At 38.5% G+C, this 17,121-nt stretch overlaps 1 protein-coding gene across 1 annotated transcript; it reads right to left on the bottom strand.

Moving 5' to 3' along the window:
• Nucleotides 1-3,683: 3,683 nt before the first annotated feature.
• On the bottom strand, nt 3,684-15,546 carry cercam (cerebral endothelial cell adhesion molecule). The gene is made up of 12 exons (XM_042508866.1): nt 15,194-15,546; nt 13,836-13,946; nt 10,948-11,065; nt 10,619-10,753; nt 10,214-10,418; nt 9,927-10,046; nt 9,649-9,725; nt 9,309-9,415; nt 8,785-8,917; nt 8,092-8,219; nt 7,298-7,501; nt 3,684-4,957 (listed from the first exon to the last, which is right to left on the bottom strand). Exons 1-12 carry the CDS (start codon nt 15,415-15,417, stop codon nt 4,723-4,725), a joined length of 1,797 nt encoding a protein of 598 aa, XP_042364800.1. The 5' UTR covers nt 15,418-15,546; the 3' UTR covers nt 3,684-4,722.
• Nucleotides 15,547-17,121: the final 1,575 nt, after the last annotated feature.

Raw genomic sequence — 17,121 nt, 5'->3', positions numbered from 1 at the left:
GGTCTGGCTGCTTCATGGTCTCTCAGCTCTACCTTTGTGCTGGCATATTTCAGGAATAAGATGTGTAGTAGCGTGTCTCAGTTGTGCTTGGTGCAGCATCTTTGGGGGAAGCTTCCGATTCAGACTTAAGCTTGAAGCCACAGGCTGTGTAACTCTCAGGTAAGCAGGGCTCAGTGGCGTGGTCACGTCCACGTAAGCAGTTGAGTTGTTGTTTGCAGATTCAGGCCCAGTTAGGAGCACATCACATCCTGAAAAGCCTTTGTCTCTGGTGTTTATCAATACATTCGATTAACGAGCATTTACAAAATAATTCCTTGATGTATCTCCAGTTCTAAGGGCTCATTTGTAGCCTTCTAACAGAATCCCCATCTGCCTGTCTTCAGTCAATCAGGTCAAAAGCAGACAGATGCTTGAGGTACTATTTCATAAGGTATGCAAGCGTGCAAAGCATATTATAGTTCTATGCATGTACTCATAGATCTAGAATTACTTTCAGGTTACAAATACATGAGAGAAGAACTGAAAACATTTACAAAAGCGTTCAGCACAAAAACGTGGTCAAAGGAGAAATGCAGAAGCAGTTGTTTTCTTGTGTGTTATATTCATTTTCATTTATTTAAACGGTGTGTTGTTGTGCATGCTGGAAGTATGTCAGGATAGCAGCTGCTGTTAAGAGCCCTCACAGTCAGATCAAACCAAGCAGAAGTAGCACATCAGATTTGTATAGGACTACACGTATGAAGCATTTCTGTGTGTGAGGCATTGGATTCATAGTCATGATAAATTTACAATGGAGAAATAACAAAGAGAAATGTTTTAAAGCAAGAAAAAACCCTACTAAACTAACTTAACATTATGAAACCTTATGCTCTGTAGCCCTAAACTATAGAAATTGCTCCGCCTGCCAAGTTGACCTCATGGATCCCCACCTCCAGGCCAGCAGCCAATAAGGTCCCGAGTTTAGGCTCCCTCCTGTGAAAGGAGGTTTGCTCCAGTTCATACAGCCTTGAGCAGGGGAGGGTCTTAATCTGGGAGCAGCAGCCAGTCCCTGTTTTATCTATAGCTGTGTGTTCTGCTGTATGTCTGAAACAGACTCACGTGGTTGAATAAACAGGTTTCTGAACTAGTTATTATCTGCACACATGCACTGAGAGACACACCTCTACATACACATGCCTTTGCGAGTGTCCTTATACAAACAGCATGATTATGTCTACACAGGTTGCATTTTGGGACTTATCTTTGGCTACATTTCCAAGAGGGAAATAAGGTCATGTAAAGCAGATATATTATTGCATGTGCAGACAGCTGTTGTATGAATAAGGGTAGATATACAGGATTTGGTTTGACTTGTTTACACCTTTTCAATGGTAAGAGAACAGACAAATCTGCAACTCTAATTCCACTGACAGATCAATAATAAAGTTACAGTATATAGTTATGGTGACATATAACAGTAACATACCACATTTGCATTTACTTTTAGACCCCTTAATTTTTACATTTTGCCATGAACTAAAATATTTTGGAAAATTCACTGGCTGAAATTGACTTTCTAACTACATTAAGTGGAATAAGGATTATACTGATTGTCACTATCATGAATTAAACAATGACTATGCAAGAGCTGTCACCTCTTGTTTTGTTTCAATTTAATTTTTCAAAATTAAATACTAACAAAAAGTCATAAATATGGAAATCTACAGCTGTGTTTACCTTGACTCATAAAATCCAGGGATTAGTAGCATGCTTGGTAAAATTGTGTTACACCCTCTTGTGGTGATTTTTTGCCAATGCATCTGGTATTACTTTTTTTTTCAAACCACCACATACTTAGATTGCTCTCTGTCCACAGAAAATTTGGTTTATTAACAGTAAAAAAAAATGCATAACCACAATTAAATCAATTTAGTGTATAGCGAAATCTGTCATGTAGCATTTGAAAATTCTGCTACACAGTTGTCCTAAACATCCTGTTTCATAGCTTCTGTATACAAATGATCAACGACAGAAAAGACGAGGCTTTTGGCAGAAAAGCCATTGCACTTTGATTTCTTACTTTACATCACGTCATGTGACTCATGCATCAACTGCATCAAGAAATACATGATAAATAAATTAATACATATGAAGGAAAAACAACACTCAGAATAACAAAAATGAATACATGAAATCAGACCATCATAAATGCTTATGAAGACAGACAAATGCGACTTTAACTTGATCATCGTAATTTAAACCCATGAGGGACGTCAGACTTGCAACATCAGTCACTTGCATCGCAATCCAATGCTGACAAACATTCCAAGATATGAGGATCCCAGTGATGCTACAGAAAGGTTATTACAGGTCTGTGTTTTAATATGACTTTTACTGAGTTTTGCTACACATGCGGGGTCATTTTTCTAACTGGATGAAAATTGAACACAAAGTTACCCTCTAAGACTTACACTGCCAACAAATATGGACATGCTGCACTGATTTTGTGCAAATATTTCCCAAATTATTTGTTTACTTCAAAGACACACTTCTAAAGTAATTAACATACATGATAAAGCATGAAATGTGTCCACTGACTTGTCAAATAATCATGCAGTATTATATTGCCAAAAATAAAAAAATGTCAAATTGAACAGCCTGAAGCCACATAAAGGCATTTTGTTTGTGGTTACTGTTGATTAAACTGAAAGAATATAAAACATTAAGTCTTTCATAATGTTAACGGCTTTTTTAAAGATACTTTCAAGTAATGTCAGATATGCCTTAGTTGCTGTGTAAACAATTTGTGGTTTTCTCTAAAGCTGAATAAATTATTTTTATAATGTCAGAGTCTATATGAATACAGTTAGAATTTTCTCTAAACATTAAATTAAAAGGCTAAAGTGGAAAAGATGACCTGGAGGTGGTAGTATTGGGAGCCAAGCCATAGAGGAGACTGTAGTCTGATGAGTCAATGTTATTTCAGTTAATCTATTAAAGATTTGATATGTGATATGTAAAAAAAATAGAAAGCTTAAATTGTTCAGATGCAAGAAATCTTTGTGTTAGTTTCACTACCAAAACACTTCCTGAATATTATCTGGTGCCAGTGGAACAGCAATATAAAGTCCCTAGAAACCATGAGGTACATCAGGTTCAAAGTGTTAGAGAAGCCAATGGAAATATGAATTACAGCCTGTCTAGATTTGTGTAAAAGGGTACAACTTGGTCTTTTTCAACCAGGTCCCTATTTTCCCGTGTTATTGTGTCTGAATGAGTAATGAAGCCAAAAACAGTTACAACTGTTTCAGTGTGCGGTGAGAGCGCTGCAGCCGGCAGCGAAAAAAACCGGCTGTAGTGTTACATTCACAGGCAACTGTGCACCGTCAATTCACGTCCACTAAAAGTGTCTGCGCCACTTACAGATTCATATTGCCTGGCAACAACTACAATGTCTGCCAGCATAATGTAAAGGATCACTACAGCGATACACTTTTTTGTTAAAGAGTAAGATCCTTTTTGAACAAGAAACAGAAAATTGCCATCACCAAACCCATCAGACTCCTAGTTATATTGTCACGGTTAAAAAACTAATATTTAAAGTCGACAGAAAAAAATGAAACTCATAAAAACGTTCTTGGTTTGTCTTTCCACTGTTTCAATATTCAGCGACTCTGGTTTGGTTGAAATAAACTCTTAATTCATCCCGTTAGATGTGAAAATATGCTGCCTCTATACAGCCTAAAATTGCTGTTTATTTAAATAGAGTCTCGTGGCTTTGATAATAGTGATTTAAGGGCTGTTCTGGTTTAACAAAAATAATCTTACTCTTTAACAAGAAGGTTTATCTCCATAGGAACTAATTCCAAAATGTTGTCAGGCACTTAGAATAACAATATGAGCCTTTTACTGGACGTAAATTGATGGTGCACAAATGCCCTGAGTGGATACATTGCAGCATGTTTCACTACTGCCGTGTGCTGCGCTCTCACAGAATACTGGACAAGTTTTAAAAATGACTGTCTCCAGTAGTCACCTAGATACAAAAACATTAGAAAATAGTTCCCCTTTAAAATATAATTGCATCTAATAACAGTCCTGATGGAGGGTGTGGACATATAGAGAAAAGGTTAGACTGACAATCCATCAAGGACAAAATATAGCAATAAATGTCAGAACATTGTCCAGACTTGACAGGAGTTGCGAAACAGTGCTGCTGCTGCTGCTACTGCTGCTGGAGCCTCTGTCAGCGATCAACAGATGACATAAGTCCTTGTAAAGCCGCCTCTTTGTGTTCTTTTGATAGCTGTGTATTAAGCATTGTAAACATACAATGAAGACAAGCACGCAGCCATCAAAATCATACATTCAAACAAAAATCAGCCATACAAACTGTATAAACTCTCAAAATATTAAAAATGTTTAAAAATATTTGAAAACGGTAAAAAAAAATCTAAAGAGTGGATCTGTACAAATATTAAAACTCCTGTAGTTTTACATTACTTTACAAACAACCACAATTAGCACTGTCCCTTATATTGTTTCCCTCCCAAAAATCCTCTTGTGCCATACACTTGCTGACATGCTTTGAAATGTTCAGTTTAAACAACACTGAGCATGTCAGCGGTGTGACACAGAGTGGACTGAAATAAAGTCTGGGAACACTTTCTCTCCTCAGCATCTGTCTCTCTGACCTCATGGCCTTTTGACCCGCAGGTTCGCCACGGCTACGTCTGCTCTGCACTAAAGTTCGTCCCTGTAGGCAGCTGACAGCATGTCGGGTGGCGGAGTGGAGCCTTTCAGGGTCTTGTGGGAACCCCTCCAATCAGTGCGTACGTTGTCATCGTCCCACAGAGTCGACGTCTCTGTGTCGCTCACCCACTGGGGATCACCGGCGTAGTGACACGGCTGGACCAGAAGAGGGTGCGTACTGAAGGCTTGTAAGTTTCTGTTGGGGAAATGGGACTTGTAGTCCTCACTGCAGAGAGAGAACAGTGAAAGAGATATTATAGACCTGATTAATTTGAGACTTATTTAAATCCTAATAACAGTGTTGGAAACTGCAGCACATATTTTTTTTTGTTCACCAGTATCCGTGATGTTTTGTCATTTATATGGAATACACTGGTTTAAAAAGAGATGGAGACAGAGGCTGATTTTCAAAGACAGTTCAGTTACTCTTAGCATGAAGGGCGACAGCAGGACCGATGTGTGGTGTGCGGTCGTTGTGCATTCTTAGTGGACCAGTCAAGCATATCGAATTAGATTCACAGAGGTGAGAGAGAGAATAGAGAAAGTGGGTTGGCTTTAAGCCAGTTTTCCACACATGATGGAGCACACAGACACTGCCAAGCCTTCTGGTTTGCAGGCCCTTCAGCCCAAGGTGCATTTCATCTCTTACAGTCAGCGCCCCATATGTGTCCCAGTTACTCTGTTAGATCATAACTGTGGGCTGATGATAAAAGTAATTTGTTTTGGGCCTAATGTCAGGGGGATTAGGGTAAGACCCATAGGGTAAGGGCCAATAAATAAATAAAAACAGCCTTCTATATACTATAAAACTAAACTGTTTTGAAAATTACACAATTAATAACACCACATCTTTATAATAAATCACAAACAAACAATAATCACAAATTGACATAAACAACCATCTTATGTTGAGGGGCAATGAAGCAGTGGACAGGTGGGAGGACCTAAATGTTGTTGCTGTTTTGAGACAACATTGGTTGGACCATCTGTGAAGCAAATATGAATAAAAGAAAGTAAACTAGAGTCCACAGACCTGCAATCAACTCTGTGAGGATCTACTCAGGCACTCTGGAGCTTGAGAAAAATGTTGGCATGCTAATATGTCATTATGACAATGCTAACATGTTCATGTTTAGCTGGTGTAATGTGTACCATGATTCCTGTCTGAGGTTAATTAATACAAGGTTTTTAATACACTAACAGTACAGCCAATGCTCAATGGAATGCTATTCGGTATAGAAAGAGGTGGGACCGAGTCACTGTTTTGCAGGTCGCAAATATGTCTGAGGTCTTTGCACACCAGTCCAAAGTGGAGACAGGCAAGATCCTTGTCTAGTCCCAAGTCTTAAACTTTGAGTTTCAAGTCCTAAACAAGTCACAATGGACATTTTAACATCAGAGTAGTGATATATTACATTTTCAAAAATCACAAATGATTTTTTAAAATTTGTATTTATTTGTTCAAATAAGTGTGATGAACTTTATCACAGAACTAGTATTACTGGTTTGTGGTTGTATGTGTCCACGTGTCGAGGTCCAGTCAAGTCCTGAGTCATTTGTGTTATAGTCCAAGTCAAGTTGTCATTTTTCATTTTGTCAAGCCAAGTTTAAAGTTATCAAATATGTGACTTGCGTCTGACTAGAGTCCAAGTCATGTGACGTGAGTCCACAAGGCACATGACAATTATGGAATAGGAAGATGACTGGCAATGACTTTTCAGTCTGAAATGAAAATGTGAGCCTTGAGGTACTGCTGGAGGAAAAATCTGGTTATCAAAGACGTCATTGGAATTCATCCTTTGGACACAACAACTGTCTGTACAAAATTTCATGGCAGTCCATCCTGATCCTCATCCTTTACTGAGTCATTTCAGTCCAAATCAAACTGTTGGACCGACCGTCAAAACTGCTGACTTTCCCATCCCTCAAGCTATGCCAACAGCACGGCTAAAAACTTTGAGAGGAATGTTAATTTTACAAACACTCAGCACAAGTGTGCCACAAACACATCTGAATCCCCTCAGGCTGTTCAAGTACATCTGGCAACCACACTGTACCTAAAAAAAAAGTGGCATTCCACATTGCCCAAAATCTGGACAACCATTCAAAGAAAGAGATGCTGCTATGAAACCTGCACATCATTAAAAGACCTACTTTGAGATGTGGTGTTTCTAATTCAGCTCAACAAGCACCACATTTGAAAGTGACAGGAATAAAGATTTCAGCCCAGAATGCCCTTTAATGCCAAAGAACCCACAGAATTCACTAAAGCTCTTTAATCTATAACTCCACAAAAATGAGACTAAATATATGGCGCATGTATACAAGTTTAGGTGACTATAGGGAAAAATATTTTTAGAAATAATGAGATCCATTTTAGATTTATAGGTCTGGCAACAGAGGGGAGTTGAAGAGTGCTGAAAAACAGTCTGATCGAAGAAATCACTTGATGAGAATATTATTGAAACAACTATAATTCCACATAAATGTGGATTAAGATCAAAGATTAAAACAAATGTGAAGGAATAAGCACAATAATTTTCTGCAGTGTTGTGGTCATACTCACTTGGGATGTTTGTCATACATGATGGGGAGGAATTCATCAACAGGAAGCATCTTGGACAGTGGCTCAGCGTTGAGCAGTTTTTGGGCTCCCTGCAAGGAGATGGCGTAGGACAGAGTCCAGTACGAATAGTCTGCAATTACCAAGTTTCGAATGAACTCCACGGGTTCCTCCTTCCCAGGATTCACCTGTTTCCTGCCAAAGTATCTGCAGCGAGCCACAATGACATAGAAGAGGACAAAAAGAACAAAAAGAATGGTGAAGAAAAAATGAGGCAATGTCTAAAACATCTGAGTCCTGAAATCTGCTGTGGTATTGCTCTTCTTTGTTGCCAAGTTGGAAATCATTTTTGGAGTATCATCTATTTTTCAGCATTTGTTCGGCATGTGTGTCCGACCATTTTCAGAAAGTCATGGCAACAAATACAAATACACACACACCAAGAAATAAGCTGGGACATTTCCCGTCTTCCTGTTGATGGCTATTTTCAAATTGTTTCATCATGTGTCTGAAGTTCGTTCTAAACACTTCAGTATGATTTCTATTAAAAACATTTGTTTGTATGTCTTGTACAAACCTTAATCACAGAAACACTGACACACAAATATACAAGCGATATGCGTTACGTTTCTTTCCTCTGAACTCTGCTCCTATTCCTTTACAAGCATGCACATGCACACGCACACACACACACACACACACACCATACTTTTGAGGATACTGTATTGATTTAGCCAAACCGTACCCATCCATGCCTAAACAAGACCCAATAATACAATAAAACGTGTCTGTCTTACATGATGTCCCAGTCCAGCTCCACCTGCTCCACATCCTCCATCAGCTTGAGGACTCGTCGTTTGAAGTTGGCCTGGAAACGAACGTCGTCTTCAAACACCAGCGCCTTGTCCATCTGCATGTCGACCATCTGAGGAGAAGAGGGAAAAACTGTTTCAGAAAGACCAAGACGCAGTTAGGGAATACAAATAAAAAACATTCAAGACTTTGTCATTAAAAACTACAATGATGGAACAACAAAAGATGGGGCAGTGACAGAGAGGGCTGAGACTCAAAAATGGTCCTAGTCAAAATATGAACAGGGAATGTCTTGAGTAAGTTGTATACCGAGTATAGATGTAGATCTTTTATTTCCTCTTTTATTTATTACCAAAGACAAAATTACAAAACATGTAAGTAGTTATTTAGCCAAATTGCAAATATGTTATCTATAAGTCAAAATTGGAGTTTGGTTGTTTTAATTTCATTCTCCATTTTATTATAATTTATTTATCCCTGTAATTTTATAAATTGGATTGAATTCCAAAAAAACAAGGTTGGAAGGTTGGTATTTTATAAACAGATTTGATACTAAGTTCACTGAAAATACTATAAAGAAAGCTGATTGCTCTTGATTATATAATCTGTATTGTTCTATGCAAACCACTGTCAGTCATACTAATAAAGACTTCCATGTGTTGTGTGTGTCGTCTCACCTCCTTCCAGATGAAATAGTGGCTGAGGAAGCAGCCCACCTCTCCTTTGGTTAGGGTGCGTCCAGAGAACGGGTCATAGTAGCCTGGCAGCAGGTCGACGCCAAGGATCTTAATGTCACTGCTGTTCAAAGCACTGTAAACACATGCAGGAGTTATGTTATTGTATGTCAACAGACAAACTCATCATCCAGATTTTTCTCTCAATGTAATTAGAAATGAACAACAAGCTGAATGACCAATTGTTTTAACCTTGCACAGATGACTGAATGGCCATATTTAAGAGGATTTTTTCCATTTACCATCATTCAGAATTTTCCGAGAACCCATGACCATGAAATAAAGTGAAGCACGAGCTGATGTATCAGAACAGTTCTGTTATGATTGTAACTGCTCTCCAGTCTCTACAGTTAATTATCAGTCTCTTGTATTTGGTATAGATATTTTGTCATGTAGCCACACTCAAAAAACACGTCCTATCTAAGCCAGTTGAGTGAACTCGCTGTATTCCTGATAAGTGTACTCACTTTCCATCCACAGCGTCCACAACTTTGACGTCAATCTCCAGCTCATTCAGAGAGAACAACATCCGGTCTCTTCGGTCATGACGGCGGCGCAGATTGATCAGATATATCTGAGGAGAGGGGAACAAATGGTTATTCAACTCTGTAAACTGCAGTTTAGAACTGAAACGTTAGTTATTGACTTCTAATTTTCACTTTTACGAACAAGTCTGTTAAGTCTTAAAGTTGAGAAGTTTGGGGATATTGGGTTTTTTTTCATAGATGCCGAGACTAACTTAAATGATTGTGGCCCTAAAACACGGCTACTTCCCTACCAGATGAAAAACAATGGGGTGTCTCTTACCTCATCAAAGCCCATGAGGTCCCTCTGTTTTGTGAACATGTGGACGTATCTGGACGGGTACATTGGAGGACCATCAACTGTTTGACAAAGCAGAAACACAAGTTAAAAGAGAAGGACATAACAGAATTGAGCAAAGCCGAACCAGCATGCTGTGCTGAAATGCACTGACACGATGGACTGTTTTTTGCTTTTCATATATTTCTGTCTGTGTATTACTTTTTTTTATTTTTCTCAGTATCTGTATATTGATATTATTAATGAATGCAGTCTGTTCTTACTCATGGAATCAAGATGGACGTGGACAAAGTTGAGCCGATCATCTTCCAAAGTGTGGTGAGGTTTGGCCGGGACGTTCAGGTAGCCGTAACGCTCCTTGTTACACAGATACATCTGTACCTCTGAGGAGCAACAAAGATGAATTAAACAATATATTCATGTATACATGAATAAAATACATTATTCCAAATTATGTTAAGTGTGTTTATACTTGTATTTTTTCGCTTGAGTTAACCCAATTATTTTTCGCCCTGTTTTTAAGTGGATATGATTACAAAAATCAACCGACCTGCAGCCCGGCAGGAGAAGGCGAACACGATGATGTCATCGTAGGGCCACGAGTAGTCATCGTGAGGAGGAAAGAAGGCCAGTTTCTTCATGCCTTCCTTCCTTAAATCCAGCAGGATGGTGGAGTGAACCATGGGTACAGGGAAGCAGCCCAGTCTGTGACGGTGACGGGTGGGAAAATACTCTGCTGTTCGGCGATAATATCCCTGAGAGAAAAAGAGATGGATTAGAATATACAGAAAGGATGAAATAAGTGTACATACAGAAATATATAAAAAAGTATGGTTTGTTTAAAACAAATATAATAGGTGGTCGTAAGAATGAGATAACCATGTGTCGAAGAAATCTTGATATTGTTTACTTTCTAGTCGTTTTTGTATGCCCTCCATGTGTCAGACACACTCACCTGTGGAGTGATACCACACCAGTAGTTGGAGTACGCTCCCTGAGAGTCAAGCATGGGAGCGATGACGGACTTGTTCTCCGCTATCATCAGTTTGAGTGTGTCTGGGTTGGTGAGAATATTGTCTGTGTCAGCATACTGAAACAGAGACACAGAGGAAAAAAACACGAGAGTGACTGTGGTATCATGTCTCTGGAACAATCGTTGCCAAAAGTCTTTCTTGGATGAAGACACAGCTGCGCAGAGGGAACAAATCTTCTCAGATAAATCAAAGGAAGGAGCTGATATGAATCTCACATCGCTGTCAAAAGAAATATTATCTCATCATGTACCAGGATGTAATCGGCCCAGCGTTTCCTGGCGAAGTTGAGCGCTGCCTGCTTCAGCTTCATCACATACTGATATCTGCTGTTGGGCCAGTGCTTAGGACCCATCTCTCCTGCATACGACCTAAAACAGAGAGACATTTTAAGGACATTATAGTATACTATTGTACTGATTTACCATTTTCTCATATCTAACAACTTACTGAATTAGGCTGAAAGGACTCTTTATATGGTTAATTCTGTAAATGTCTATACACACCGTTAAGTCCACCCAAAAATAAATAAGACATATTTTTCGTCTCACCTGTAATGCTATTCATCAGTCTAGATTGTTTTAGAGTGAGCTGCTGAGTGTTGGAGCTATTAGCTCCAAAAATGTCTGCCACCTCTTGAATATAATGGAAGTAGATGGCTTGTGCTGCTCAAAGTGCCAAAAAAAAGGGAAAAAAATAATCTATTTCCAGAAATCATGACCTGGTTACCTAAAATAATCCACAGACCATGTTGTGAGCAGTTCATTGTAGAAACTATATAGGAACTATTTTCCTTCTACCCAGCTACACCAAGCAATCATATCCCCGCACAGATGGAATTGTGCTTTTTTCACGGATGAGAGGTTCATGCTCGCAACACCAACATTTATTGCCATACTCCTTGGTCGAGCTGTAACGTCAGCTAGCTCAGTGGTGCTAGATGAGCAAGCACAGACGCACACTTCCTTCTGTGAGGTGATACAGTTTGTGGGTGTAGTTCAGTGGACAGAAAATAGTTCCTACATAAAATTGCTCCCAACAAGGTCTGTAGATTATCTTAAGTAACTCAATCAGGATTTATGGAGTTGAGTTTTCAAATTTTTTTTTTTTTTTTGCAGTGTAAGGGCCACCAGCAGCGTGCCAGCAAGTTCCATTATATTTTAGAGAACACAGACATCTCTATGGCTGATTTCTCAAACACTCTGACTGATAAAGACTGATAAAACAGCAATACAGGTAAGAGGAAAAATATTTATTTCTAATTTTGGGTCGAACTGCCCCTTTAATATACAGCTACACAGACAGTTTATGGAGTTTGACTACTGTAAGCAGATTAGCAGACTCTATGACTGATATGCACAAATCATTTCCACTAATGGCCTCTTTAGCTCAGACACATCTCCACACAGAGTAACGCGTGTGGACAAGCAGAAGCGTGCTGCATCATTCCTCATTATTGAAAGTAAAGATGAGTTTTATCTTCAGGCAACACAGTGGATCCACTGTAACTGAGAGGTGCACTACAACTTAGAGGCTATAAAGGTGTGTTAAACTTTCAGACAAAAAGTTATTTAGTTACCCCAGTTGATAGATTTTAAGTATTATCAACAGAGTGAAACTTCAAGAAATCTTTGGTTGTGATCCTTATTAGATTAAAAAAGAAAAATCAACAAAAAGCTTTTGCTGGGCTCCCAGTAGCTCAGTGGATGGTGCAGGAGCCCCATGTACAAAGGCAATGTCCCCTTTTACGCTTAAATTATGTCCTGTCCAATAAAGGCAAAAATGGCAAAAAATAATCTTAAAAAAAATTGCTTTCTTATGATAGCCAAACAGGTTTTCAGGTGGGTTGGTGTATTGTATTGATGCATAACATAAACATAGCAAGATAAATGACAAAAAGCAAGTATTAAAAAATTAGGAAACATAAGTAGAAAATAGAGGAAGTTTTAAGAAGTGGTTGTTTGTGCAGAAATGTGCAAAATATTCCAAGGAATGAGCAAAGGTTCACTGTACTATGTATAAAAGTATGAAAAGGAGGCCAATCAATCCTTAATTTGTCACATGGAATGACATAAGGTACAACTTGAGTGAAGTGCGATCCTATAACTTCCTTTAACTTGTGCACTGTAATTTAGTCTTTTTGTGTCTTCTTACATTGTTGGCTGCAGCTTTATAATAGACCGTGTTTCCGGATGGTTCTGGTAATCCATAGGTATAATCTAACTGTCCACACATCCTGACCTCAGCAGCCATATAGTTGCTCCACCCAAACATACAATGTATATTGTACAGAAGTGTAGTCCCAAAGATGTGTGTTGATGTAACACATATAGTGGGGCGGCATGGCTCAATATCTCATAACAACCGTTCAATTTTTTTCAAGCGTAGTATTAAAGACCCAAGATCACTTGTGGGTATATAAACTGTGAGCTCTCACTTTGTTCTTCATTGATAGATAATAGATATTTGAGTTTATTTTTAAATGAAGAGAGTAAGTCTGAGTTGCAGATGTTTATTATTATCATTATTATTATCACTTGTTATTTAAAGTACATAAGTAACATACAGATAATGATGTAGAATACTGACATTTTCTTGATGTCAACATTCGGTGGCAGTACATTTACTGAGCATTGTTACATGGCCTATGTTAGTATGCAGCTGTACTCTCCACTGCAGCAGTTGAATCCAGTTATTACTATAACGTGCAGAGGCAATTTCATCATTTTGTTGCATTTTCTTTCATTTATTATGTCCTTACATTGCAATAAAACATATTTTCACTTTAATTTGTATAGAATTAATATTTGTGGTGTTGAAAACATAGACACAGCAGCTTGTGGGTGGCTAAAGTGCTCTATACCAGTAACAGCAGGCAGCCATTTTTGAAAATGGCCGCCATGGTCAGGAGAACGCCAGTCTGCAGTGGCCTCATATCCAGATTTCTTCATAATACATTAAGCTATATTTGTACCAAATTTGGTGCTTGTATCACAAAATGAACGATAGCTATATAGATAGATAGATGTGAAAACATTGCACCTGCTGAAATGTCCTGTGTTTGATTCGATCAACAGCGTCACAATGTTTGTTTACCCAGATTCCTGCTGTAAACAAATGCATTCATATATTTATACTTACGTGGGCTGATCCATTGGTCTCCACTCGACATAGTGGTAAAACTTCTGCATGACAGTGAGCCACTCCTTCAGTATGGCTGTGGTGTTATCTATATTGTGATCCGTGGCTGCCCTGAGGAGCACAGAGAGAGCAGGTTGTCAGACAAACCACTGAAGAACTGATATGTTTCAAATGTGGGAATATTAATTCCAACAAATCTTTAAGATATACAACTAATTGCTAGTTTAGTCTTTGTGATCAAGTGGCATATTTCTTTTTTTGTACATTTGTAAGCACACTCTTGATTTAGTGGAGCAGCCTATCATAAACCGGAAATATTTGGACCTCTTAACCTTCATACAGTTTCAACAGAAAGTTCTGAGGAAATTGCTAGACATTTCTTACCAAATTGGGTCAGGTTTCTTGTGAAGGGTGTTTACATGCAGCACAAGAAAACTGATCTCCATCCAGGTTTCAAAGATTTAAGCAAGAAGACAGTGATCAAAACATCTTTAGGCACAGGATGCCATTTTGGGCCTAAATGTAAATCAATCAGCAGAATCCATCTACTGCAAAACTGCATTTTTATATGATCTTTGCATAACTTAGATGAGGTATTTGTTTTTTTCAGGTATGTAATGTGTTGGATTGACTGAAAACAGACACTATTGTCTGATTTCTTTCATCCATCAACAACTTCTTAACTGATTTTTTATAAAGTGTACTTTATCATGACATTTACATTGTGATCTAAATGACCACAATATGGTACTTTTTTAATGTGGAAATTGTAGGTTCAAAATCCTGCATACACACTGCTGTTAACACCATCTAAAATGCCACCACACAATCACATATTTGTGTTACTGCATCATTATTCGCATAGATCATGCCATCTGACTATCACAGCTCTGTTTTAGACTTTTAGGCAGCCCAGTAACAGTTGATCTTTTCCCTTTGATTCAGTTTAAATACACCAGCAAATTTGATTTTAAATTAGAGTCAGTTCAAGACAAACAAAGTACACTTGAGTACCCCACAGAGGAATACACTGCTAAAGCCCTGATGACAGTTCAGTTTGAGGGTTTTAATAATGGGTGTTAAGTATTCCTTTTATGGAAATGAAGCTAAGAAAGCACATCAGCTACAACAAAATGTACAGAAAATAAAATGTCATGCAGCCCTCAGTAGGAAATGAATGCTGCGGAGAGAAAGGCAGCAGGAGTGAAAGGCTCGCAGGGAACAGGGGAGGGGTAGGACGCTGCTGCTGCTGCTGCTGCTTTCACAAACTCATTTAAATGCCATTGACCTTTTGAACAGCTCGGATAAGAAGGAGAGCCCTCTACAAACAGCCTGGCGGAGCATGCAGGAAAACCCACCACACAGAGATGCGATCTTTGGGGTAGTTGAGTCTCTCCAGAGCGCCGAGGTAGTACGGCAGGGAGTGAGCAGTGTTCCGGGCTATGATAGCGATAACCACCGTAGGAGGCTGCATCTTCGACTCCTCCGGATACTTTTCTTCCGAAAAGTAACATTCAGCCCTGAAAACAAAGGCCCCGAAAACTAGAAAGTGAAAAAACATAGTGAAACCTGGCGAGGACATGAAGCCACGGTGCTCCAGCACACAGCACGCAACGCTGGCCGGTGGACGCGTCAGCAGTCCAAAAAAAAAAGAAGGGTTTCCCAAATGTCCTCCCCCTTACTTTAAGTACAAGCTGGCTCGCTTTTTCCAGCAGCAAATCCAAACGGAGTTAGTGAGAGTTACATGACAACTTCCGCTTTATGCGCAACAGAAGTTTGTCAACGTTATCCGAAAGATGAAGGCGTGATTTGGCCAAAATATGAAGCATCGTAAATCTGTGAAGAGCAGGCAATGTCGACAGAGTAACTATGGCGTTTGGTAGTTACGCTGAACTGTAAATGAGTCAATAAGTTTAGTTTTTAGTTTTAGTTTTTGCACAAGAAATGCATTTATAGTTACAGCTGCAATAGTGCATCGTTACTTTGTGTCAACGTTTGCCACTGCAGCTCCTCTCTTCATCTTACTTTTTTTGCATAATCTGTAAATAAACAGATGAATTATGAATATAAAGACTTCATAATAGGTGTTTACATGTTTTTACACCATATATTAGGTAGGTACATTTACTGTTATGAAATATAAACTGAGGAGAGATATTAGATAAAGGTAAAGTCTGAAATAAACTTCAGTTATTTTTGTTTATTCTGGCAGCAGTTTCAAAGATTCACCAGCAGAGGGAGGATTTGATCCAAGAGAATGTTACTCAGACCCAGGAGATTTTTTTTAGTATTTTTATTAGATTTTTTAAAATATAACAAAGATAATGGGATCTAATGGGAACTAAAACCGTGTTTGTGAATATGAGGTTTGGTGGTTGCATGTTTGAAGTAAACAGAGTCAGGTGGGATGCATATCACAGAGGTAGGAGGGCTTCATGGCTGAAAAAGTCTCATCATTTGAAATATATCTCATAATTTGTCAATAAGAAGAGTTTCAAAAGTTGTAAACAGATTAGCAAAGATGATTCAAAAGGGTACATTGAGTCACAATAGTTACAAAGTAAAGGAACATGCCAACCAGAAATTGATGGGAGCGGGACTCTGGAGATAGCTTCCACAGCCTGCTTAAATGAATAGCCATGGCTATTTGTCAGTAAAGGCCCAACAAATTATCTTATGAAATAATCTCCTCCTGGTGAAGTCATAACTGGAATGATCTTGCATCTTATGCACACACAAGTTCAGTTAAGGTTTTGCTGCAGTGGACCACCTTGAACCTCCTTGGTGACCCCTGGAGGTCCCTGGGGCCTATTTTGAGAAACTTCTTTGAAAGCCACAGGTTCTCATAAAGAAATATATGATCTCAGTACATCACAGGTGCATCCTGCAAGCTTTAATCATCTTAGTTTGCGGAGAACATTGCCAAAAACGATTTATAACATGCAGCATCCATATGTTTAATAAATGACATGCGTGTGTTAATATAACAGGAACCAATAATCTAATATAGATAGATTAGACACAATATCACTAACCTAGCAATCTAAATTATAGAAACAATGTTAAATCTATCAGGCCCAGTATCCCATACTCACATGCACACAGTTAAATCTTCAAATAAATCTCACTTATGTCACAGGAGAAATGATTTTCTTGGAATGAAAAATAGATATTGGAACAGTCCTGGAAAAATACAAACACTAATTTCAAGTGAAAAATTATTTTTTTTAAAATGATAATTTTTCAAAAATATGTGGTAAAGGCACTGAATTAAGTTTTCATCTGA

This window comes from Plectropomus leopardus, chromosome 20, assembly GCF_008729295.1.
Source record: "Plectropomus leopardus isolate mb chromosome 20, YSFRI_Pleo_2.0, whole genome shotgun sequence".
Lineage (NCBI taxonomy): Eukaryota > Metazoa > Chordata > Actinopteri > Perciformes > Serranidae > Plectropomus > Plectropomus leopardus.
Note: the sequence above shows the minus strand (reverse complement) of the source record. Positions and strands in the feature narration are given on the sequence as shown.

Bases quoted from the DNA above. Each gene is read 5' to 3' on its own strand.
- cercam (XM_042508866.1), bottom strand. From the start codon at position 15,417: ATGTCCTCGCCAGGTTTCACTATGTTTTTTCACTTTCTAGTTTTCGGG. The intron at 8,918-9,308 runs GTGAGTACACTT...ATGTGTTTACAG, and splicing joins GTGGACGCTGTGGATGGAAA to TGCTTTGAACAGCAGTGACA. The intron at 7,502-8,091 runs GTAAGACAGACA...GGCTCGCTGCAG, and splicing joins GAGCTGGACTGGGACATCAT to ATACTTTGGCAGGAAACAGG.